At 44.3% G+C, this 27,048-nt stretch overlaps 1 protein-coding gene across 1 annotated transcript in view; it reads left to right on the plus strand.

The window, feature by feature from the left end:
- The window catches only part of TASOR (transcription activation suppressor), a 123,550-nt gene that overhangs the window by 4,467 nt on the left and 92,035 nt on the right, over nt 1-27,048 (plus strand). The window contains exons 2-7 of the mRNA XM_082265035.1: nt 967-1,109; nt 1,503-1,595; nt 8,380-8,452; nt 15,178-15,269; nt 24,754-24,912; nt 25,651-25,790. Coding sequence (XP_082121161.1) covers nt 967-1,109; nt 1,503-1,595; nt 8,380-8,452; nt 15,178-15,269; nt 24,754-24,912; nt 25,651-25,790 — 700 coding nt within the window. The remainder of the gene's footprint in view (nt 1-966; nt 1,110-1,502; nt 1,596-8,379; nt 8,453-15,177; nt 15,270-24,753; nt 24,913-25,650; nt 25,791-27,048) is intronic.

Here is a 27,048-nt window from a genome sequence, read left to right on the forward strand (position 1 = left end):
TTTCATGCTTTTATAGTATAATGGTGAAATATGTAACCCAATGCTTCCACTTGAATAATGAAAACTTAAGATAACCTAACCATCATGGTAAATGATTGTAAGAAAAGCGACTACATTTAAAACCTTTTAGCAGGAAGTCAGTTGAATGTGACCGGCTATTACTAGCTGTTCATGACATGTACATATGAGAAACTTTAGACTTATTTATCAATTACTTGTCAATTTACATAGCGCTTTTATATATTATACATTCAGCTCAGTCCCTGCCTTCAATGAGTTTAAATCTAAGGTCCCAAACTCCTTCATACATACTAGGGCCAATTTAGGAAGGACCCAATGAACCACCAACATCTTCGGTGTCTGGGAGTAAACCGCAGTACCTAGAGGAAACCCATGCGGGCAGGTAGTGCCATGGTTGGAATTCAAACCCTCTTTTGGCTGTAAGCTTGTGGAAGTTTTATTTTGAGCTCTCAAATAAGATTTATTTTGCCACAGATTGGTTAAAAGCTGAGCAAAATTCCTGTCCATACCTGCTGATTGGGTCTTCAGCATGGATATTCCGTGCAACCTTCATGTAGTCTGCAGAACAGCAATTATCTTCCAGATAGGTCATGAAAGGCAGGTCTGTCATCCCGTTTGTTTCTTCTGGAACCTGGTGGTGGACTTCACCCCTTTATGCAGCCAGTATGTTGTATGTAATGCAATATGTGCAGGTTTAATGGGAGAGGTAGTATGTGTTGGTAATTTTTATTTTCATGGTTTTGGTTAATGGTTACCTCTTTTCTGAGCTTATTTGTTATGCAAGTTTTTATACTTTGTAAATTAAACCAAAATAAATATAAAAAATAAAATCTTACACTTTTGGTTTAGTTCTTTTTCTTGTGTCGATCCTGAAATTTTCGTGAAATTTTCAAAATTATTCCTAAAATAAAAAGTAACACTTTTTTGTTTTTGTTCATGTTTTAGCTCTTCAACCACTTAGTTCCGATTCGCGGGAATTTGAGGAGCTTTTGAGAATTCTACATGCCTCATTCCTGGAAGCAAATTCTAAAATGCATTTCACTTACAAATCTGCCCAACTGGTGCACAATGAATTCTTGGAGAAAGAGGTCAGTGAACAATAAATTGATCATCTTTTAGATTGATCAAGTTTAGATTGTAGGTTTGTGGGACTGAATGCTTTAATCAGTCAAGATTTGTGTCAAGTTGCTTTTTTATTTTTAGACTTTTTGACAGCTGTAAGACTTGATTTGTGCAAATGCTGTCAAAAGCAGAGCATGTCTAGCCCAGATGTAATTCTGTAGTCGGGTTTAATGGAACGATATGAACGGCAAGCGTTTGACTCGTGTAGTTAGTGGCACACTTATACAACGTGTATTTTTGTTTTGTGATTTTAGTTTAGGCCTGTGAAAAGAAAACATGAACATTTCACCACTGTACTGTCTAAATTGACTGTTTTCTTCTTTTCCCTATCCCCAATTTACATCCTCCCCACTTAATAGTTTACTGAAAAAAGAAGACAGTTGAAATTTGATGGTCGTCTAGATAAAGAGCTTGCTGAATCTTACGGTTTTCTTTTGGTTGATGAAAGCCAGGTAAGAGGAAGATATTCTGACAATGCGAGAGAAAAAAAAAACTCCAAACAAATCAGGATAGTGAAATGCAGGGTTTTGAAACCTTCAGAATACCTCTCACTTTAATTGAAGTTCCCCCTGTTGTTTAGATTCTACCAGTATATTGGGCTAGATTTCTAACTGCTACTCATATGCCTACCTTTTTTGGTACATTTTGGTGTGAGTGCATCAATGGAAGTAGTGTATCAATTTGGAAAAATCCTTCGGAATGGTGATTGGAGCTGACCTGTGTTTTAAATCATAACCTGGTCGAGTATGTAATTCCATCATATTTTGCCATTGATCACACACCAATACACCTTGATTTCCAAGTACTTTTGGATCTGTAACAAAATGGAGTACCAAGGTTTAATCAAAAATGGTTGATGTTTGTGCTTTATTCGCAGGCCTCCCCCCCTCATAAAAGGAGTTTTTAAAGAATCATCTTTTATTAGATACATTCCTTTTGCCATAATAATCACATGCCAATTGTTTGCAAACATACCACTAAACTCCATAAATGCCATAGCCTCCAGTTCCACGGGTTTGGGTTCTCTGACTTTTCCTTTGGGAAGTGTTCCATCTAAATGTAGTCTTCTGATCCCCTTTCCTTTGAACTACAGTGTAATGGAACTGCAACCCACACTGTACTTGTGGACTTCCGTCAGTATACGGCTTCCTCTCGATTGTGAACATAGATATCAGATTTTCCAGCCGCCCCCATACAAAGCTAGCCGACAATTTAGCTTGTACTGGAATCTTCTATTTTATTGAACATTCTCACACAGTTTATATACAGCATGGACCTCCCCTCCTGATCAAATTACCCCATCAGGTCAAGGGTTGCCTGATTACATTATCATATGCAGATGAAATTGTTTACAGAAATAGAATTAACCTGAACTAATTTTCTAGCCATCTGGACAGAAACAGTGAGTTCATTAACATTTAACAATGGGACAGACAGGCTTAACAGAACACGTCACACCTCAATACAAAATAAGGAGAGCCTGTCTCTGATATTGATGTTCAATACACATTATTATAAGTCTAAACGGAGAACCCATTTGAAGCAATCCAAACCATTAAGTATCTGTCTTTCACTCCCAGTGACCGTGAGTTCCGTCGCATACGGGCTGTCATTTCTAGCACCTGTGTGCCACTACCATCATGTGATTTCTATTCCCTGGACTAGTTGCACATGTCCATTGTAGGCAGCGGTGTCATGCATACTGTGAGCGTGCATGGCTCTGGACCAGCATGGCTCCGGCACAGGCTTCCTACGACCCTACAAGCTTAGGGAGCCACCCTTGCAACAGAATTCAAGGCCAGTGGAAGATGTGGATAAATGAGAAGATAAATGCAGAAGCTTTAGGAAAAACAACTTAATATGCTGCCATCAACATCTTAACTGGCATGCAAAAGTTTAATATGCCTTGTGTTCACCCTGTTATCCGAACAGAAATTATCTAAATATGCACTTATCCTGTGTATGAAAAATAGAGCCTTTTGAGCAATATGATTTTTAAGTTTAAAACACGCTTTTAAGTTACAGTAATGCATGGTTAAACAGCATGCCTAATGTACCAACTGCATGGTGTCTGTATGCCACCCTAATGCACCTTGTAAACATTTGTACCTCAAAACATGTATGTTTTAGTGCTACACAACGCATGGGGCAACCATTTGTGTTGAGTGCTTTGCTGTGTGTAAAAAAAAAAAAAAAGCCTCCGTGCGTTGGCAGCACATCTAAAATGACCAACCTTAACATGCCTGCGGTCACATGCTCTTGACAGGTGCAAAGGGGACCTTCGTAGAGGAACCGTTTTAGAAGGTCTGATTGGTGAACGTTCACAAATGTCACAGGCATGAATTTAGTAGATGGCGTCAGTTCAGATTACAAACTGAATGACCGATACACTTGAGATACATTCCTCAGTTGCAATCTTTCTAAAAAATGTTAGTTTACTGTGCGTTAGGTAAAAGGACTTGAGAAAACCCAATTGAGTAAAAAGCATTACTCCAATCTAAAGGTCATACACTTTATTTTTCTCTTTTTTTTTTTTTTTCCACCTCTGACTGCAACATTTGTAACCTTGTCCTGCCATCCTAAGCCTAATTTCCATCTTCTCAAATTTCCTGCTGGCTTAATTCTGATACAGTACAGCTGTAAACAAAGTAAACAGTACTAAACACACCAGGTTTAGATTTGCCTCTTATTTTTATATGATATATCAGGTGTCTTCTGCTCTAAAAGCCATGGCTGCCAGCCTTTTATTTTGACAGTTACGCATGAAAAGTTAATGGTTGACAAAACTGCAAATAATTCATATGATCCAGCATGTTTAAGATAGCCAGGAGCCTTTGTGCTTTCTTAACCAAAGAAAGGGTCCAGGTGCCATTGTATAATTTTTAGATGGACTGTGGCTACCTGTCAGACATTTTTTTTCCAGCCCTAAGTTACCAGATCTGCAATAATCAATTTACAATTTTTATATGACTAGCAGTTCAGGATAATCACTGTAGAGATATCCGACCTGTCTGCATCAGAATAGCACTGATGAGATCTATGAATTTTTATTGAACTTTCCGCACCTTTTAAAAACTCTGCTGAAAGTACAAATACTTAAAAGGAAGCTAGAACTGTTTCTCGCTAAATCCTCTTGAGTCCCTGTTTTTTTTTTTTTTTTTTTCATGTTTTCTTGTAATAGTCTTGGTTCTACACAATATACCTTTTTGTAGTCTACCCCTAAACTAATCGAACATCGTATTATAATTTCTTTTTTGGGGGGGACAAATCTTTAATTTGGTAGTAAATTTGGGTACGTATTTTTTGCTGCAGTTTATTGGAATTAAATGGTGGGGAAAATGCACTGTTCTGTCATTTTTCATTTTTTCTGTAACTTGCACAGAATATAACAATGTCTGCCAGTCAAAACCATATATTAGAGCAGCCTTTTTCAACCTTTTTTTTACGCCAGAGCCGCCCCTAAAAGTCTCGGGGGTTAATGAGGAAAAATGCCTCTTACATTGGTGTGGTGGTGTAGTAGGAATACACTCTTCGCAGTGGTGGTGAACCTTAGACTGCTAAAAAGATCAGGAATACACTCATGATGTATACAAAACACTCCTATTGAGGGATCTATAAAAGTATCAGAAGCTGATATTTTCATCTCCTGTGCTTAGTGCTGAATATCGGCAGTTCTAGTGCTACCAGAAGCTTCTGAGTCTTGGTGCCATTTTAAAAACCGTCCTGGGATAAATTGCTGCTATCCCCGTGTTTTGAAAAGATGCTGAGGATTCAGTGGTTAAAGGTACCTGGCCCTGTCAAATGGATTTTCTATACAGAACCTCTAGTGTACAATTGGATGTCTATGTATATTACTTTACAAGCAATGGTATTTAAATAGTAACCAGAAACCATTTTAATACCATGTATTTTGTTTGTCATGCAGGCAAATGATGTAAAGCCACTAATTCATTACCAGATAGCGAAACACAGATCTTCAACATTTGTCAGTTCTTAAGCCGCATTCAAATATACAGACAGTGGGGAACCACACAGACAAAAATAGTATTCAAATGATATTGACTTGGTAGGGATAAACCTTTTAATCTCTTCACTGCAAGGCACCATGCTTCACTTCTAAACTCGGGTGGGCATACTATTTTTGCAATCTTATATAAAGGTTTTATTTTTTCGCTTAAAGCTTTCAGTTTGTGAAAGACCACCCCCCCCCCCCTCCAGCCATACTTTTTTTAAAAAAAGTAAAGTATGAGAGTTAATAAGTTTTAAACTGCAACTTTTTTGTGAAATAGTGAAAGATGAAGGTGTGCAAAACTATGAACCATTTACAGTTTTTTTTTTTTTTTTTTTGATAGTGTGAGGCGAGGAGAGCCGATAAACGGCACTTCATTACATGTAACCGGCTGTGATTGGACGCAGCTGATCGCATCTGTAAAGAGCCACGTCACTGGCTCTTTACTAGAACATGGCGTGGCCACGGTCGCCGCGCTGCATGCCCACGTGAGGCCGTTCTGCGGCTCCGTCGTATGACGTCCCAGAACGAGAGCCGATCCGCCATTTGACGGTGGGCGGGCGGCAAGTGGTTAAAAGAAATTGGAGCAATTCTTTACATATGTTAAAACCTTCCTGCCCGGCCATTAGCAAATTGACGGGTGAGCGGTGGTTCAGTTGTCCTGACTGTGCATCATATGACGTCCTGTCAGGATGCGAGACACAGCCAATGACCCAACGTCAGTACGGGCTCATTGCCAGTACCATGTGATTGCCTATATATATAACAGCAGGTCACATGACAGTTGTGAACAATAAATTGCTTCTCTTCATGCCATCCATTGAATACAACCGTGTTGCTAGCTGTGATTAGTCAGTGTGATTACATGGTCCAGAAAGGACCAATCACAGCCCATCTGTACCACAATATTTGCTCTGGCCAATCACAGCTAATTAAAACAAAATAGACTGAATCAGTTTAATTTAGTAAAATGCTTGCTTAACCACATTAAGACTACCCACCACACATTTGCTGCGGCAGGCAGCCTCTCCTGCGTGCACCGACGTGCTCACGCCCCCACTAGGCAGGGGGGATGCCGATGCGCGGGGCCGGCGACCGTGATTGCCGCCAGGCACCGTTATGGTTCCCTGCTGAAAGGACGGTCAGCTGTTGTAAACACTTCCAATGTATTACAGTAACTACAGTAACTTCCTTCCCTACCAATGTATTACAGTAACAGTGCATATCTTTAGCACTAATTACTGTAGTAATGTCACTGGTCCACTGAAAAGTGTCAAATGTCAGGGTCCGATCTATCCACCACAATGTCGCAGTCGTGCTAAAAATCGGAGATCGCCACCATTACTAGTAAAAAAAATGACAAATCTTTCCCCTAGTTTGTTGACGCGATAATATTTGCTCAAACCAATCAAAATCTTATTATTTTTTTTTTTTACCAAAAATATGTAGCAGAATACAAATTGGCCTAGAAGGATGAAAACGTATTTATTTATTTTTTTTGTGGGGAGGGGGAATGTTGTATAGCAGAATGTGGAAAAAATACTTTTTTTTTTTTTTTTAAACCTGATTACCAGAGCGGTACATCGTTATCCTATAATGGGCGGGGAGGTAATCGGGGACACTGATTAATGACCGTATAAAAAAAAAATTGTACTACTTTGGGGGAAGTGATCAGGATTTTTTTTTTTTTTTTTTACACAATGTTTACATATAACAATGCATTACATTGCCATTTTTTTGAGATTCAGCACTGTTTAACGGAAAATTGCACGGTCGTGCAACACTACCGAATTAAAACTGATGTCCTTTTTTTTTTCCCACAGAGCTTTTTTTGGTGTTATTTGATCACTTGTGCGATTTTTAATTTTTTGCGCTATAAACAAAAAGAGCGACATTCTGAAAAAATATTTTTCACATTCTGCTATATAACATTCCCCCAAAAAAATAAAAAATTTTCATCCTTTAACACTTGCCGACTGCCTAATGACGCTTTACGTCAGCAGTCAGCCCCTCACAGGCAAAGCGACGTAGGTCTACGTCGCTAGCCTGTGAGGCTCTAGGGAGCGAGCGTACGCCGCCGGAGGCGCGCTCCCGCTCGCTCACGTACCCCCCCCTGCACCCGATGTCCGCCGGGCACTCGCGATTGTCCGTTACAGCGGGAGAAAGGCAGTCGTAAACACAGCCGCCTGTCATTCTCCCCTGTGTAAGAATTGAGATCATATGGTTCTGCTATGTAGGACCGTTGATCTCTGTTCTTACACCTCAAGCCACATCCAATCAGTTAGAAGCACGCCCCTAGGGACACACTTAACCCCTCCCACTCAAAAAAGTTAACCCCTTCACTGTCATTTTTACAGTAACAGTGCATATGTATAGCACTGATTACTGTAGTAATGTCACTGGTAACCCCAAAAGTGTCAAAAATGTCAGTCAAGGGTCCGATCTGTCTGCCACAATGTCGCAGTCCCGCAAAAAAAAAAACGCAGCTCGCCGCCATTACTCGTTAAAAAAAAAAAACAACAAAAATGACAAAAATCTTTCCCTTAGTAAACGCAAAAACTTTATAGCGCATGATCAAAAAATCGCACAGGTGATCAAATACCACCAAAAGAAAGCTCTGTTTGTGGGAAAAAAATGACGTCAAATTTGTTTAGGTAGAGCGTTGCATGACCGCGCAATTGTCCATTAAAGTCACGCAGTGCCGAATCGCAAAATAGGCCCTGGTCAGGAAGGGGGTAAAATCTTCCAGGGCTTGTGGTTAAGATAGTTTGTGGACTCTCCTGCAGACTAATATACAATGATTTGGGTTATTTTCAACAAAGAAATGTAGCAGAATACACTTTGACCTAAATTTATCAAGAAATATTTGCAAAATTTGATAACCAAAAAAACATTTCTTAATTTAAGTCTTATACGGTTTGGCAAAAAGTCAAAAAACCCCAGTGGTGATTTAAATACCACCAAAAGAAAGCTTGATTTGTGTGAAAAAAAAATTCTAACAATTTAGTTTGGGTACAGTGTTGCATGACCGCGCAATTGTCATTTAAAGTGCGACAGCACTGAAAGCTGAAAATTGATCTGGTCAGGAAGGGGGTAAAAGTGCCTCATATTGAAGTGGTTAAAGTTCCAGGTAATATCTTAAGAAAACTGAGCTTTTTTTTTTTTTATTGCTGTGAAGCTTGAATTGTTTAGTTTTTTTTTAACACAAATGTTTCTTTATCCTTTAGGTGAATAATATATGCGAGAGAGGATTACTTGTGGGACATTCTAGACTTACTACGCTTGGGAAACCCTCTATGGGTGAGTTTCTTCACACAGTAGATACAAAAGTGGATTCAGTCGTTGTGAAAAAGGTATTTGGGTTTTCATAAAGCAGGTTTTCTTTCGTTCATTGACGGACACAGCTCCGTATCTGCTTTGACCCTTGGGTTATGCTGCTCTCCTTAGGAGTAGAACACTAGGCGTAAAGGAGTTACGTTTGACTACGCCTATAGGGCAGTCTCAGGGGGTATACTCCCACTTCCTGCTCTAGCTCTTCAGTTTTTTTTCTGCCTAGTCAGGAGTAAGAACCTAGCTCCATGCTGGAATCTTTGGTCCTAGCATTTTTTCCTTTTAAACTGAACTTGTTTTCTTTCTACAATCAAGTCTGTTCCAGTGAGAACTACAATCAACTGCCGGACTAGTGACGCACTGGATAGCCTATAGCCTTACGGTCTCCCCAGTCTGGCTAGCGAGCGTGTGCAGACCACAGCTCCGACCTAGGTCAGCCGCAACATAGCCCCACTGGGCGGGGGCTGGCCGGCGAGTGAAAGACCTTGCGCGAAGCACACGACCTGGTCGCGGCTTGAGTTGCAGCGTACCCCTTGCCCGCAGCATCCCCCGTTCCAAGATGGGGAAGTGATCTGCCCAGAGTGGTGCCTGCCCGGTTCCAAGGTATGGTGAGTAGTGTAGTGTCCTCCCTCTCACTTTGTGGTTCCTCGGGGTGGACCTGGGCCCCCCTGGGATAGTCGGACCCCTGGGTTCCCTTCCATGCCCTCAGCCCCTCTAAACAATCAGTGGATCTTTCGGCCCCAACCCAAGCTGTCCGAGTGGCTGTCCAAGCTCCCAGAGTGGTTGTCCGAGCTGCAATATCGCAGATGGTACTGCCGACGGATGCGTGCCTCATGCGGCCGGATCGGACCAATAATTGAGGCCGTGGCTCTGCGGCCTACTCGCGGCTGACAGGCCGAGCGGTCCAACTGACTTACCAAGCTGTCCGAACTGCCGATCAAGCCAACAGACCTGCCGGCGGACACGCGACTCACGCAGCCAGATCGGGCTAAAAATTGAGGTTGCGGCTTTGCGGCCTACTCTTGGCTGACAGAACTAGCTGTCTGAGCTCCTTACCGAGCTGTCCGAACTGCTAATCAAGCTGAGGGAACTAGCTGTCCAAACTGCTGATCAAGCAAACAGAGCTGCTGGCGGACACGCGACTCACACGGCCGGATCTGGCCCCAAATTTAGGCCGTGGCTTTGTGGCCTACTCGCAGCTGGCTGGCTGTCTGAGCTGTTGGCCAAGCTGTCCGAGCTGCTGACCGGGTTGATAGAGCTGCAGATGGGCATCTGCCTTCTCCCACCCCTCAAGGGGGGCCATATGGTCAGCCTGGTGCCTCCCATGAACCGGGGGCGCCTATTTTTTTAGCGAAGTGTAGCAGCCATTATTGTGTGGGTGAGGGTACTATGCCTGCGCCTCTGCGTCACGGTGGGCGCCCCCCCCCCTCCTCTCAAGGGGGCTATGTCCTATTATGCCCTCTATGGAGGGCGACCCTCATATATATATTTTTTTTGCGTATCTAATAGGGGGTCTTTTTGTGGACCTTTTGGCGTCTCCTTGCGGGACTGAGGTCGGCAACCCCCCTGCTGGTTATGTTCTCGTATATCGCTTGCTATAGCGACTCTACTGGGTCTGCGTCCATGCATTTCGTGTGCTCTGACAGTGAGGATGATTCCTTTTAGTCTTAATCTCCGGGCTGTCCGTGACTGCAATATCATTCGGCGCATGATGTGGCTAATATACTGGTCTGTGGGCCAGGCTGTCTAGAAGGCCTTGTATGATCTTCCTTTGGGGGAATCGCCTGTGCGGAGTCTCCCTGGAAGGACTTCTTCCGGAGGTTCCTTGCGGACCCGGTCTGGTATGCCGAGAGCCAGTCCATCTAAACCTGCGTACAAATTCTCTTCTGCCTGAAGGGGCACCATCACCCGTGTTTCGGTGGGGGAGGATGTCTTTGCTTCCTCCGGATCGGTGGACCTCCCTGATCAGACAGGTGGGTTCATGAGTTGATCGGCCCAGCTATAAAATCAAGTTTTCGATCTACTTTAGTGCGGTTCTCTCCTTCCAACCTACGTTTATCTCCATACCGCCTGTGAGGTCTCTTCGGGGCGGTGAAAAACTTGCCACTACAAGGGGTGATTGTTCCGGTCTCAGAATCGGAACGTTTGTTTCATGGCTTTTATTTAAAACATGTTTGCAGGTCCTAGGAAGAAAAGTGTGGTACGTCGTCCAATCTTGGGCCTCAAGTTCTGAACTGTTTTGTGTGGGTACAGATGTTTCGCATGGAGTCCATTCGTATGGTAGTGGCATCCCTACCTCAGAGGGATATTTTGGCCTCTATCGATATTAAGGCTTACCGTCATATTCAGTTATGTCGGTCATCCACTCTTCCTCTGCTTGCCGTGGGCAAGGAGCATTGCAAGAGGTATAACCTCAGCCCCTCGAGCTTTCACAAGTGTTGGCCCCGTTGTTGCGTCACTGGCGGATTGTGGTACTGGAGTACTTGGATGATCTTCTACAAGCAGAGTCTCCGACTGTTCTGACGGATAACCGGGGGATTACTGTGCAGACTCTGTAGGGGTTTGATTGGAAATTTAATTTCCAGTTATGGCCTTGGTTCTGTCCACCTAGTTGGACTATCTGAGTCGGTTCTGGACTCTGCCTCAGCCAGGGTGTCTCCCCCTCCCCATTGCACAAGTTCCAAAATCTATTCACACGAAACCTCTGCAGAGTTTCCTATGTGAAGCGAGAATCCAGTCTCTAGATAATCTGAGTTGGTTGGGCTGGGGTACAAGAAGGTCCCTGCTTCGATGGCTTCGCTCTCCAGCGCTTTTGACATGGGGAATCTTCCTTCCCCTGTACTGGATGGTGGATGCCAGCCTTCCTGGGTGGGGTGGCGTGTTTTAGACACGGATTGTGTTCAGGGGGGCTGGCCTCTAGAAGAATCAAGGCTACCAATCGATATACTGAACATCTCCTAGGAGGTGTTTCATTAGTGGTGTCTCCTGAGTTGGTCCTGTTGGCCTCTCGTCTCCACAGGAAGGTGTGGGTTTCTGGCACGGTCTTGAGATCCTCTGGCCCGTCACCACGGACGAACTGGTGGCTCCTTTGGGGCCAGTGTCGTCTGAAATGCTGCTTTTCTAGAAATTCTGCCAAGACTCCTGGGTGAGCTCGAGGCAGAATCCTAGTGGCTCCAGACTGGCTTTGCTGGTCTTGATAGGCAGATCGGTTACAGTTGGTCATCGATGTTCCTTGGTAACTTCCTCTTAGAGATCTGTTGGCTCAGGGGCCAATCTTCCATCTTGCTTTATAGTCGCTGGCTTTAACAGCTGTCGAAGCCAGGTGCTGAAGGCTAGAGGGTTGGCTGAATCGGTGATTCCCACGCTGCTGCAAGCTAGTAAATCTATTAGGTAGTTTTACCATTGCCTTTGAGGAGCATACTTTGCGGATGTAAATTCCCATAGGGCTCACTCCCTTTTTTGGTGATTCTGTGTTGGTTTCCTCTAACGTTGGTGGTAAGCAGCACCTGGCCTCAGGAACCATCAGGGGCCAGGTTCAGCCACTGGCAGGTGGCTTTCTTCGTCCTTTGGCCACGCTTTCTGTGGTTCTCACCTTTGTTCAGGGGGTTCGCCACTTGGCTCCCCAGTGCAGTCTTCCTTGCCCTTGTGGAATCAACATTTTGCTGTCTGTTTTCAGTAACAGCCATTGGAAAATATTTGCGAGATTCCTCTGCCTACATTGTCCCAGAAGGTAGCCTTCTTAGTGGCTTTTTCTTCTGCACGTAGGGTGTAAAGCCTTGTTGTTTAGCTTGATGGTTCATTTAGATAGTGGTGCTTCGTCTCTGCCAGTTTTCTTCCTAAGGTCGTCTCTGGTTTCCATTTAAAATAAAAGCATTGTGTTGCTTTCCTTGTGTTCTAAGCTTACGCATCCTAAGGCTATTGCCTTACATTCTTTGGATGTGGTCCGGGCAATCAGGGTGTACCTGGCGACGACTGAATCATTCCGTAAGGAGAAACAGGGAATCAAATTTATTGGATGGTTCCCGTAAAGCGGGGGTGAGGAACCTTTTTCCTGCTAAGGGCCATTTTGGGTATTTATAAAATCATTCGGGGGCCGTATAAAATTATCAACTTAAAAATGTGCCTGTTATATTTGGTCAAACATTTAATTAACTCACCCCTAATGTAATGGCTGCAACTGCTTCTCTTTGGTGAGGTGTGTGATGTTAGCTGGTATTGATGATGATGCTACTCGCAACTGGTTTTCAATGTTTGCGTCGGTCAGTCTGGAGCGCACTCGACTCTTTGTGGTGGTAAGTTTTGAAAAGAACTGCTGGTGGGTACAGCTGGCTGGTACTGCTGGTGGGTACAGCTGGCTCAGGCTGGTACGGCTGGCTTGTACTGTGCTGTGGGTACTGCTGGCTGGTACTGCTGTGGGTACTGCTGACACAGGCTGGTACTGTGCTGTAGGTACTGCTGGTTCATGCTGGTACTACTGGCTAGTACTGCTGGCTGATATTGCTGTGGGTACTGCTGGCTCAGGCTGGTACTGTGCTGTAGGTACTGCTGGCTGGTACTGCTGTGGGTACTGCTGACACAGGCTGGTACTGTGCTATAGGTACTGCTGGTACTACTGGCTAGTACTGCTGGCTGATATTGCTGTGGGTACTGCTGGCTCAGGCTGGTACTGTGCTGTAGGTACTGCTGTGTGTACTGCTGGCTGGTACTGTTTTGGGTACTGCTGACTCTGGCTGGTACTGCTGTGAGTACTGCTGGCTCTGGCTGGTACTGCAGGCTCTGGCTGGTACTTCTGGTTCTGGCTGGTACTGCAGGCTCTGGCTGGTATTGCTGGTTCTGGCTGGTACTGCTGGGAGTACTGCTGGCTCTGGCTGGTACTGCTGTGTGTGCTGCTGGCGGGAAATGCTGGCTAGCAGCTGCGCCACGCTGGAGGAAGAGACAATGTTTCCTGTATTGGTCACAGGCGGAGTTCATTTGATGTCACTCCGCTGTGCCTCACTCAGACTGTCAGAACAGAGCTGGAACTATATAGGAAGCATCGGCTCTATTCTGACAGATTAGCTGAGAGACTCGGCTGCACAGGGGGCCGTACCAAAGGACTTTGAGGGCCGCATACGGCCCCCGGGCCTTAGGTTCCCCACCCCTGCCGTAAAGGGATGGCCGTGTCTGCTGTGACAATTTCCAATGGATCAGGCAGACGGTGGTGCAGGCCTATTGTATTAAAGGTCAGGATCACCCGGTTTTCCTGTTAAGACGCATTCTACGAGGGCGCTTAGTGCCTCTTGGGCCTTCTGTCATCTGGCGTCAGTGGTGCAGGTAGCAGGTGGCCACCTGGTCGTCCGTGCACACTTTCACAAAATTTTATATGTGAAGGTTTTGAAGTGAAGTGGATTTGTCCTCTTTGAGGGTGTAAATTTTTGCCAGATGAGCTCAAGTGGTTTCCTTGTTGAGCTCCTGTTTTTACCTGGTTGGCTACGTTTAGCCTTTGGGAAATATGTTTATTGCGGTGTTCTTACCACTCCTCATATTGACACTGCTTTGGGACGTCCCAAGGTTAAAGATATGGCGCTGTCTGTCAATGAATGAAAGAGAAAAATGGATTTTTGTCTTACCGTAAAATCCTTTTCTCTGATGTTCATTGACGGACACAGCACCCGCCCCTCTGAGTTGGTTTATGGTCTTCTGACACTGCGTGTTACAAAACTGAAGAGCTAGAGCAGGAAGTGAGAGTATACCCCATTGGACTGCCCTATGGTCCGCCTAGTGTCCTACTCCTAATGAGAGCAGCATAACCCAAGGGTCAAAGAAGATATGGAGCGGTGTCCGTCAATGGACATCAAGGAAAGTTTTTACGGTAGGACAAAAATTCAGTTTTATTTTGTTTTAGTCTACAGTTTAAGTGTCAGGAAAGGTGAACTTACAAGCCTTTAATAATTCCCTCCCCCTAGTGATGCACACCCTTTATCAAAAATGACATAAGAAATACAGCTTTTAGGGTTTTTTTTTTTTTTGGGTCCTTTCAAAATGTAGAAGACTGACAATGGCAGAAGACTGACAATGGGTATGAGTTAAATAGAATACCTGCTTCTGTCTGGGGAGAGAAGAGTCTCCGCTCACTTGCTGTGCCAGAAGGGAAGAGGATCCTGAATTTTTGTGGTCACATGATTGCATGAAAAGAAAACTACAATGATTTGTGATAAAGGGCATGCAGGTTCACGGGCCCTACCTAAATGTCATCCTTTCCTTCTACTTAAAGACTGTTTATGCACATTGTCTCATACCCAGAGGCACATTTAACTAAAGCGTAATGAAACCCATCCGTTTAGCTTTTTACCAAAACTGTATCATTCTAGGCATGCTGTGAATAACTTTTGCAACAAGTGCTTGTGCTCTAAACCAAACTGTGAAGCCATCAAATGTCTGGTGTCGGAACTGATCACACATGCAACACCAGGGCAACTGAAGATCAAACCGAGCCGAAGATGTTCTCTTCCTTGGCTGTAAAGGGGACAGACTATGAAAAAGCCCACTCTTTCCGACCAGTTAAACTGTTCTGATGTGCAGCATCAATAAATATTACAACTTTGTATTCGAAATGTCTGCAGCATTTTGTAATGAGAAATCTATGTTTTTGTAGCAGAGCAAAAATTCACATGTCTCTATAGTGTTTAATTTTGTTTTTTACGGTTTTCCTACAGGGGTCTACTTATCAAAGTTTGCTGACTTATTGCAGGCCAACCCTTTAGAGGCTGGCACAACAGGCACGGTTTTCATATTTAAAACTATCAAGGTAAAATACTTTCAATGCATATAAAATGTGCATTTGTGCTGGTTAAATGCAGATTTGACTTCAGGGAATACTGTTATTTTGGTGTCAAACTCTAAATGTAAATTGGAATTGCTCTGAGCTCTACAAACCAAAAATGCCATTTAATTGTTTTTTTTTAATATTCAAAGAAAACACCTCCCAACCCATTCAATCCATTCATGTCTTTATTTTGCTTAGAAATCACTTTGAAAAACACATAGTTACATAGTTACATAGTTACATAGTAGGTGAGGTTGAATAAAGACAATAGTCCATCCAGTTCAACCTGTGTAGGCATGTGTGGCTGTAATCATCTCCCATACCCCTGAATGTTCTGATCCTTGAGATGTAAGTCTAAGAGTCTTTTGAAAGCCACCATACTACCCGCAGAAACCACCTCTTGTGGTAGAGAATTCCACAATCTTGTTGCCCTAACAGTAAAGAACCCCCCGCGTTGCCTGAGGTTAAAACGCTTCTCCTCTAATCGCATTGTATGCCCTCGAGTCCTCATGCAATCCCTTCGAATGAACAGCTTTTTTTCTAAGCTGGGATCCCCATTAAGATATTTATAAATTGCTATCATGTCCCCCCTCAGACGTCTCTTCTCCAGGGAGAATAAATCGAGCGATTGTAGACGCTCTTCATAGTCAAGGTCCTCCAATCCCCTAATTAGTTTAGTTGCCCTTCTCTGGACTCTCTCCAGCTCCAACACATCCCTCCTGAGGACTGGCGACCAGAACTGGACGGAATACTTCAGATGCGGTCGGACCAGAGTTTTATAAAGTGGAAGGATTATAGTCTTATCTCTGGAATGCATCCCTTTCTTTATGCATGCTAATATTCTGTTGGCTTTGGAAGCTGCCGCTTGACATTGCATGCTGTTTCCTAATCTATCATCAACCAATACTCCCAGATCCTTCTCCATTTTTGATTCCCCCAAGGGCTCCCCTCCTAACGTGTATTGTGATTTTATGTTTTTAGTCCCCAAGTGCAAAACCTTACACTTCTCCACGTTAAACCTCATTTGCCATGTCGTTGCCCACTCTGTTATTTTGTCCAGGTCATTCTGCAGGATATCTGCTTCATGTTGTGAAGTTATTGCCCTGCCCAATTTTGTGTCATCTGCAAAAACTGATATCGAACTACTGATCCCGACCTCAATGTTGTTTATGAATAAATTGAACAAGGTTGGTCCCAGGACTGAGCCTTGGGGGACCCCGCTTACCACCTCAGACCAGTCTGAGTATGCGCTGTTTATTACTACCCTTTGGACCCGCCTTTTTAGCCAGTTCCGTATCCAAGAGCAAACCCTGCTATCGATACCTGCAGACCTTATTTTATAAATTAAGCGCTTGTGGGGAACTGTATCAAACGCCTTAGCGAAATCCAAGTACACCACATCCACTGGTCTCCCCCTATCTAGCTCACCGCTCACCTCCTCGTAGAATGTAAGGAGATTGGTTTGACAAGAACGCCCATTTGTAAACCCGTGCTGATTACTGCTGATGATGTTGTTGTCCTTAGCAAACTCTACAATATAGTCCCTTATCATCCCCTCCAGAAGTTTACATACTACTGATGTCAAACTGACAGGCCTATAATTTCCCGGGATATGCCTCTGGCCCTTTTTGAATATTGGAATCACGTTAGCTTTCTTCCAATCCCCTGGTACATCTCCTGTCCTAATACTGTCAGCAAAGATCAGGAACAGTGGTCTCGATATAACTTTACTGAGTTCCTTGAGTACTCTCGGATGTATGCCATCCGGTCCTGGTGATTTGTTTGTGTTAAGTTTATCCAGCCTTTCCCTGATTTCCCCCTCTGTTAGCCATGGTGGCAAGTCCTGTTTATTACTACTAACCATACAGTCATGGTCAGTGTACCCCTCCTTTTCCTGTGTAAAGACTGACGAGAAAAAAGCATTTAGCACGGTTGCTTTTTCAGTGTCCTCTGTAACCATCCTCCCATCATTGTTAATTATGTGTGCAATATGCTCTGCCTTAGTTTTTTTGCTGTTGATATATTTAAAGAATTTCTTTGGGTTTTTTTTACTATCCTCCGCTATTTGTCTCTCAAAGTTGATTTTAGCCATCTTGATTTCTTGTTTACTTTTCTTATTTGCCTCCTTGTATTGCTCGAAAGCCGATACTGTGCCCTCTGATTTATACTTCTTGAAGGCCAATTTTTTCCCCCTAATAAGTTTTATGACGCTACAGTTTAGCCAGCCAGGTTTGGCTTTGTCTCTTCTAAATTTATTTCCCATAGGAATGCACTGCAAGATGCCTTTGCCTAATATGTTCCTAAAGCATTCCCATTTTTCCTCTGTGGTCAGGGATCCCAGGGTTTGGTCCCAGTTTACCTTTTCCATCATTGAGTACAATTTTGGAAAGTTTGCCCTTCTGAAGTTTAGGGTTCTTATGTTCCCCACTTGTCTTGTTATGTTGTTATTTACACTAAATGTGATCATCCTGTGATCGCTAGAGCCCAGGTTGTCCTGGACTCCTACCTCCGAGATTATGTCTGGGTCATTAGTGAGCAATAGATCCAGGACTGCGTTTTCTCTGGTGGGGGAATCCACCAACTGTGACATGTAATTATCCAGTAAGGTTTCCGTGAATAGGCGGGCCTTCTGTGAGTGTGCAGTCCCCTCTTCCCAGTCAATGTCGGGGTAATTGAAGTCCCCCAATACGATGACTGATCCCAATTTTGCCACTTTACCCATTAGTGCTAAAAATTCCAGCTCTACCTCCTCCCCTTGGTTAGGTGGCCTATAGCAAACCCCCACAATTACTTTCCCCTTTTCTCCTTCCCTATGGAGTTCAACCCACACAGATTCTAAATCCGTGCTCATCCCATCCGTAATGTCACTCCTTTCTGTCACCTTTATATTGTTCTTGACATAGAGACATACCCCTCCCCCTCTTTTTCCTACCCTGTCCTTCCGGTACACCGAATACCCTTGGATATTGGCCAGCCAGTCATGTGAGGGGTCGAACCAAGTCTCTGTTATTCCCACAAGGTCTATGTCCTCCTCATGTACTAACATTTCCAACTCATCCATTTTATTAGCTAGGCTCCTGGCATTAGCATATACACCTCTTAGTTTTAAGGAAGTTAAGCGCAATTGGCGGTTATGTTTATTCCTGTTTGGTCTGAGGTTCTCCCGCACAGACCTGCCAATCACCCTGTAGCATTTCTGGCCATGGCCATCTTGAGTAAGGGCAGATGATTTATGTAGCATTTACTTTCTAGAAACTGTCAGCCCTTCCCTCAGGCATGTATGCAGGGGGTTATGCTTAGCAGAGGATACCCCTCCTATCCTCCTGAAGACACCTGGGATGTATATCATTTGCCTAGGCCTGGAAACCAGGAAGTAACTGAAGAAATGTAAAACAAGGTTTTAAATGTGCAAATATGAAATACTTATCTATTTACGAATGCTAACAGCCCAAGGATTAAACATAGTCAGTGTTGCTTGAGAGTGAATTTCCCTTTTAATAAAATACTAAACACACTGTTTACATTGTCCCTTCTCTTGTATGTGGATGATGTGATAGGGAGGAAATGCCCAGGGTAAAAAATGCACTGACATGTGCACTAGCTGCCAGCACTGCACTGCAAAATCCCAGAGGCGGGAGACAGAACAGCAGGTTTTTGCAGGATTCTGAAAACGAATCCCATAGTGACGGACTGTGAACCATATGTAATACAGCATTTGATTTTTTTTTTTTTTTTTTTTTTTTTTTTTAATGTTGGCTTAATGACAGTTTTAACCCTGGAGCAAACATGCCTTAAAGGTGAAGTACAACTTTTGGAACATGTTACATGTTCCCGGTGCTGCAGCCACTGCTCGATGCCCCCACTCCCTAGCGCAGCAGTATCGGGAGAATTTCCCCGTACTAGCTGTCACTGTTTGAAAACTGCGCGGCTCTGCCCACACAGCCGCTTTATTCATACACACAGCTGTGTGTTTGAACGAACTACAAGCCTTGACATCCCTAGTGGCTGTTGGCTTGTAGTTCTTGAACTACCACGGCACTGTGGAGCACCTTGGTAGTTCATTAAATCTTCCTGTCAGCGAGTATCGGCTTCCCTGACAGTGTGCAGAAGACCTGCATTGCATCAGCGATCTGCTGATTGCTGGTGCAATGCTTTACAAGCTTCTAATACAAAAATAATAAATACATTTTTCTACCGGGGGGGGCGCGCGCATTTATTATTTTTTCCTAAATAGTGAAGTTATCCTTTAATCAGAGACCTTTGCCATGGTAAATACATTGTGTTAGGTTTATCCAGCAAAATGGTTGCGTCCTCGCCAGCCAAAAATGTTTTCTATAGCTAGGTATAAGGAAAATGATTGAACCCTTTGTTTTTCTGGGTTTTCGTGTACATCCTAGGATGGACACAGGGCATTTTCTTCATTACAATAGGGTTTTCCTTTACCTTCAGGTGATGGGACACTGACAAAAAGGCAGAAAATCCTATCCTAAGCATAACCCTTTTACTTTTGGCAAGGTTTAAGTTTGTTGCTAATGGTTTAGGTGATGGAAATGAAAAATCATAGCTTCTCAACATTTCCATCTGGGATTAAGCTTTTTCAGAATCCGTTTCCTATGGGTTTTGTACACTTGGGAATGGTACCGGAACCCTGCCCTGGAAATATGGGGATGGCCCGGTAATGTTACCACTTTGGAAACGGACCCTGCAAAACAGGACTCGGTGCTATACAGGTCGAAGGCAGTAATCCTTAGCTAGGGAGTAGAGTCCTCGAAGGCCTATTTTGTGTTGTCTGCTGTAATGGGGGGGGGGGGGGGGGGAGTTGGAGCCCTTAGGGGAGTCTATGGCTTGGAATTGACAGTGCCCTGCGGTAGTTCCCTGCTCCTACCCTTTTCTAGTGACACCTACACCCCCCTCCACTCCCACGGCAACGTTGTTGCTAAAAACATCCTGGAGGGTTTTAGGGTGGACATGGACCCCTCCTTGGGACGGTTAGTTGAGCCGGGGTTCGAGAGGGTCCTTAATAGGGTGGCTTGCTCTCTGGGGCTTCGACAGGGCAGACCCCATCTTCCCCTGTACTGGACGGTGATCCCCGCGGTTGCCAGCTGTCCCGGGTGGTGAGGCGTTTTGGGCATCTGGGGGTGACAGGGCGTCTGGGGGGGGGGGTCAAGACTGCAGATATACTGACAATATACTGGAACTTTGGGCTATTAGATTCGTCTGGCTCATTGGACAAATCGCCTTCAGGAATGTTAGGTAATAACTCAATCGGGCAATGCCACGGCCGTAGCATATGTCAATCACTAACAGGGCACAAGAAGTGTCCTGGTGGCTCGGGAGGTAGTCGGCATTCTAAGGTTTAGCGGAGTCTCTGGTGGGGAACTCCTGAGGTGGACCTGTTGGCATTTCATCTCAACAGAAAGATACAGAGAATTGTAGCAAGGTCTTGGGTTCCTCTGGCCGACCTCAGACGCACTGGTGTCTCATTGGGGCCAGTATCTTCTAATATTCGCCTTTCCCCCGCTAAAACCTTTGCAGAGTCTCCTGTGAAGGATCGAGGCAGAATGGATTTGGTCATCCTAGTGGCTCCAGGCTGGCCTTGCCGGTCTTGGTACGACGATCTGGTATGGCTGGTCGTCGATGCCCCTTGGAGACTTCCTTTCAGAGAAGATCTATTGGCCCAAGGGCCAATCTTCCAACCTGCTTTACAGTCACTGGCTTTACCGGCTTCGCTGTTAAAAGCCAGGTGTTGAAGGATAGGAGGTTGTCTGAATCGGTGATTCCCACGTTGTAAAAGGCTAGAAAATCTACCTCTGGGAAGATTTTACCATCGCGCTTGGAGAACGTACATTGTGTGGTTTGAGTCTCTTGGGGTTCATCCCCTTTCCCTTTCTGGGGGTCGAATTTTGTCATTCCCCAGCGAGGTGTTGAGCAGCGCCTGGCCTTGGGTACCATCAAGGGCCAGGTTTTCAGCCTTGGTGGTCTTCTTTTATTGTCCATTGGCTACGCGTTCTTTGGTTTGCACCTTTATTCAGGGGGTTCGCCACTTGGCTCCCCCAGTATGGTCTCCATTGCCTCTATGGGATCTAATTTTGGGAATGTCGGTTCTCCAGTACCCGCCTTTCGAAAATATTTGAGAGCTTCCTCTGCTTTGTCCCAGAAGGTAGCCTTCTTGGTGGCTATTACTTCTGCAGGGTGTCGGAGCTGGCAGTGTTGTCTTGTCCACCTTACCTGGTGGTTCACAGAGATAAAGTGGTGTTTCACTCTTGTCAGTTGTTCCTTCCTAAGGTTGTTTCTGGTTTCCATCTGAATGAAGACATTATGTTGCCTTCCCTTTTTGTACTAAGCCTAAAACATCCTAGGAGAAGATTGCTTTACACTCTCTGGATGTGGGTCCGGTAAACAGGGTGTACCTTGAGACAACCAAGTAGTTTAGGAGATTAGCCTTACTATTTGTCCTTGCGGATGCACTTAGCAAGGGGTTGGTCACGTCTGATGCGACCATTTCCAGATGGAAAAGACAGGCGGTGGTGCAGGCCTGTTCTATCAAGGGTCAGGTTCCTCTGTTCCCTGTTAAGGCGGATGGCCCAGAAATGCTACACGTGCACTTAGTGCCTCCTGGGCCTTCCTCCATCAGACGTCAGTGATGCAGGTTGGCAAGGCGGCCTCTCTGCCTTGCTCTCTGTTTGGGCCTATGCCAATCTGTGTCCTTGTGGGCTCCATTAGGCCCTCTAGTCATTGTTATGCAAGGAGGATTTTATTGCAATCATGTAGGGTTTTGTTGGCAAAATTGTAATTTTTGATTGACTCTGACCATGAAGGACATACTTTCCTCAATGCCTTTCCCACAGGAATCTTTTTGATCTGCAAGTGACACTAGTGACCTGAGCCTTCGGCTGCTGGGACACTGTCAGATGCTGAGTCTAGTTTTTAAGGGATGATGCAACCCCTGAGGCATCTTGGGGACAGAGTCTCTTGAGGGTTACCCTGGACACCCTTATCAAGAATGTCACTGGTGGCAAGGGGGGGGGGGGGGGGGAGACCTGTTAGCCTGTTAGCCTATGCAGACCTTTGGACAGACGATATGTCTGGCACTGAAGACTAGATTGTGAATGACTCTGGTGGCTCAGGAATCCAGCTCTGGAGTTGAGAATTTTTCTTCTGATCTCTTGGAAGATTCTCCCACTGGATTCTGGCTGTCAGACTGTGAAGGTATCCTGGACACCTTGTTGATGCTGGGGACTTGGGGGAATATAGGAGAAATCGCTGCACTTGAGTAACATTCTTGAACTTTGGGTGATTAGTTGTCCCTATATTGCTAAAAGCTCTGGAAGTTCATTCAATCAGAATTCAGACTATGCCAAAGCAGTTGCGTACATCTATCAGGAAGAAATCCAAAGTCTTGCTGTGGCATAAGAGGTAGGGAGAACTCTGTCCTTATTACACAAGGCTGGAATGTTTTCTTCTGCCATGTGCAGCATTCGCAGCGAAACCTGGGGGAATGGTCCGTACACTTGAAGATCCAAGACCTCCATTAGGTGGGATGCCGAATGTGGACTTCCTGGCCCACAGGTTTTAACAAACTGGACAGGTTGTCTCCAGATGCAGATATCCTTTTGCATAAATGATGGATGCTCTGGTGGCTTCATGGGATCAGTACCCCTGATTTTAAGCTTTCCTCCATCCCTGAATCACTTTCCTTGTCTTCACAGGATTAAGATTATGGTCATTGTGGTAATCCCCCATTATTCCAAAATGGCCAAAGCAGTTGTAGTATTCTGACCTAATCCGACCCCTAGTGAAATCAACAAAACTTACACAACAGTAGTCTTAGGCAGGCTATACATGGTTTCGAATCTCAGCTGGTGCAGCAGGAACCGGCCGAGATTTGAACTGTCTGGGCAGGCTGAATGTACCAAGCTGATCAACTTGGGTGATTATTGCTAGTTGCTGCTAATAATCACTGTCTTCTCCCGGCAGGGATGGCTTCCCCTGCCCCCACTTCAGGAGAAGACAATGGGCCGGCAGGGGGGATTCCCGCATCAACACAGTCTGTTGGTCAGCCCATAATCATTTAATGTTAAGAATACAAGTAAGATAAAAAATAGCAGTGCATCTAGGGGGCAAACAGAACAATTCTCATCGGTGCTTAGGAAAATAGTGACAAACCTTCCTATAATTCTATCTAAAAACTCCTAGGACATGATTTGTCAGGGAAGAAGCTTTGTGATTGAGCTGCCGAGGTTAAAGCGGAGTTCCAGCCATTTCACTCACCTGTCCAACGGTCCAGCGATGCGGCCGCCTGAAGCCTCGATCCTCTCCCTCGGCGCCGGCATCACTGCTGTGGGCACCCGGCTGTGACAGTTTGCGGCTTCACAGCCGGGTACCCACTGCGCATGCGCGAGTCGCGCTGGGTGCCGTGATTGGCCGGCAATCTTCTGGGACCTCTGACATGTCCCAGAAGATTGCAGGGAGGGAGGGGGAGAGGAGAACTTCCGCTCAGGGCGGCGCTCCGAGTGGAAGTGGGAGCGGGTACCTGTCAAAACTAGGTACCCGCTCCCCCCCCAAAAAAATGACATGCCAAATGTGGCATGTCAGGGGGTTAGGACCACCTAAAGCGGAAGTTCCACTTTTGGGTGGAACTCCGCTTTGACTCCTCATGCCCAACAAATACCTGCTGAATGATGGTTGAAAGATTTGAGTCTACATCTACTTTTTCTTGGATTGATTAAACTCCTGGCAGATTTGGTCTCTAGATCTTCTGTCACAAGGACCAATCTACCTTCCTGCCTCAGGGTTGTTGGCTTTAACAGAATAACTGTTGAAACATAGGTCTTTGGGGACAGAAACATCTCTAAATTGATGGTCCCTATGATGTTAAAGCTAGGAAGATATTAATTGGTCAGCGCTGTCACACGCATGACACTGACCAGTTTGAAAACACCTGGACTGTACTTGCAGCACTGTATGGAAAGTAGAGAAAACAGCTGGGATTTCAAATCCCTGGACAGTTGGGCAGCTTGCGGGAGCCTTAACCGCTCAGGATCACGGCAGGGTCCAGTGTTGGGTCACCTCTAACTGATTTTTTTGTAACCGCAAACTTACCTTTTTAAGTGAGCTAGGCTAAGTGGATTAGACTCCTTGAGAGAACAGAGTTCACAGAACACAAGACAATTGTCTCCCCCTGGTCAGGTTTAACAATTTAACATGCACTCAGTAATATATTTACCAGGCCAAAAGGAAGCAAATGAGAAGTTCATTGTTGAGGCTTACATAATTTTAATACATTTTTTAGCCAGTGTCTGAATTGACTTGTACTACATAATTGCAGTGAAGCGCTTGGATTGCTGCCTAAGCTACATATATTATAATGTAGTTAGATAATTTTGCTCCCCGTTCATTCACAAGTTTGTGTTGCTGCTTTGATTAAAGTCCTTTTTTTTTATTTTTTTTTTTTTTTTTTTTATAGGGAAAAATGAAATTTGTCTATGATAACTTTAGAAGTAACCAGGAAGCCCATCTTGGTAATGGTAGTTTGGATCCTGCTCCTAAGCATGAATGCCATGTCTTGAAGAACATGAATGCGGCCACTTCACTCCTGAGTTACAGGGCATTTGAACGCACACAGGTAGGATTGGCATGTATTTTTTCCAGTATGGATTAATGGTATGCTCAATAATTAAAGCTTGAGGTGCATACAACTGAGCATTTTTACTTCTAGACTTTTACTGTACTTTACAGCCGCTGATGATGCTGAAACATCCTGTGTTGGAAGTATGATTATGCAGGAAGCAGAGATTGAACACACAGCACAGCTTTTGATGTGTAGTATTCACATTTAATAGTACAGAGAAGCTTACGCTGACCCTAAAATATGTACTTCCTGAAAATATTTTTTGTAGTGCTTTTGTCTGACTTTTTTTTTTTTTTATATTTTCTGTGCTCCTACTATTGTGTACTCATATTAAAAGGATTTTTACATTAATCAGAGGGAACTCTCCATGGACTAGGGCCATTCTGTAAGATATTAAACTGTTGCTTCCCATGTAACATGTGACGGAAAAAGGGTGGGCTTTTATACCCACATTGCACATGTCACTGTGCGGCAACAGCGACATCCTATCTGAAGACACAATTATATACTAGTTACAGGTTGTTCATTGACATTGTAGATGAGCGATTGTTCGTTGTATTCATATACTGCACATGAAGATATCATTTATAGATCAATACAGTATATTTTAGACCTAAATGTTTAGTGCTGCAAAATAACCAAATCTTCCAATTTGTTCTCTTCATAATGCCCTGTTGATGTTTGGTGTCCCATAAGAATGTGGCTTTTGTAATCTGTTACCTGTCTTTTTAGTATTACTTCTATGAGTATGGCTTTGACGAGATTCTTAAGAGACCTCGACATGTGTGCCCATATGCAGTCGTGTCATTTGGTTATAAGACTGAACAGCCTCCGCCGAGGCCATCCTTGTCACCTTTGTCACCTATGTCAGGGTAGGTGTTGCAGTGTGAACTGAATATTTCATCTTACTGTACATTCTCTTAAAGATTTTCTGGTCCCCACATTGCATTCGGTGGTTTGATCTGCTGGACGCTTTGTCAATACAGTGTCTTGTAGGGGCTTTTTTGAGGAACCCCCAATGGTCTGCGAGGGACTGGAAGTTCCAGCACTTTTAGAAGTTTTGCATTCTGACTGAAGAGTCTGTGATTTTTATTTTTTTTCTTTGAAAGCAGAAGAGGGGAGTATTCATGATCTTTTATTGCATGGAGACCTCTATTGTATGGTTTTGTTTTGTGTTTTTTTTTTTTTTCCCTCCATTTTAGCAAGTCGGTTTAAATGTAAACATTTATACCTTAAGGATTCATGTACACTAGCAGCTCCTAAACTTGAGTTTAGGAGCTTTTGGCGTTTTTTTCACAAAGCTCCTAAACTCAACTCCATAAAAGCCTGTATATCAATGTACACAAAGGCTTTTGTCAGTGTTTAGGAGATGGTGCGCTTAGGGTAGCCTCATCCTCCCTCTCCTGAACACGGAAGAATTGTGTTAAGGATAGGAGCGCGTTGACCGCCAGCCGTGGGAAAACGCGCTTTGAATTTTCCCATGGCTGGCAGTGTGTGTACATGAAGCCTAATACATTTTGACGACAAGTTGCGTATTTAGTCAACTTATAGGGGCTCCACTGTGGCCCTGTCCTCAAATCAGTATGTGTACTGCTGAAGAGGACTATTAGAGACTGCAAACTTACTATAGGAAATTATGATCAGAGACTGAAGGCATGCTACAGAAGACAATGGAAGACTGAGAACATGTTACACAAGATTTCTAGAGATCACTGCTACTATTGCTTTAAAAATCAATACTGCTGATGCACAAGGGTCACACAAGTACCAAAGGGCTTCTGATTTGTCCTTCAGTCCATAGATTGGGCACCAAGTATTTTTAGAAGGTGTAATAACTTTCTAAAAGCAAATAGTTTGTTTTAAAGTGGTTGTAAATCCTTACATATACACAGTGAAGTGACTGGCCTCAGATGATACAGAGATGGAACATATAAGTTGTACCTGTATCTGCAGTCTTCTCTTCTCTACTGCTATTCAAAGTCCAGAATTTTATAAGTTTGCCTGAGGGCTTAGAAAAAAAAGGGGGTGGAGAGCTGAAATTATACTCTGCAGAGCACAGTGAGGAGTGCTCCAAGAGCTGATTGGAGGGAAGGGACAGCCCCCCTCCACACAGGAGCTTGCCTATCAGCT

This window comes from Pelophylax lessonae (genome assembly GCF_965119305.1).
Source record: "Pelophylax lessonae genome assembly, chromosome: 8".
Classification (NCBI taxonomy): Eukaryota; Metazoa; Chordata; class Amphibia; order Anura; family Ranidae; genus Pelophylax; species Pelophylax lessonae.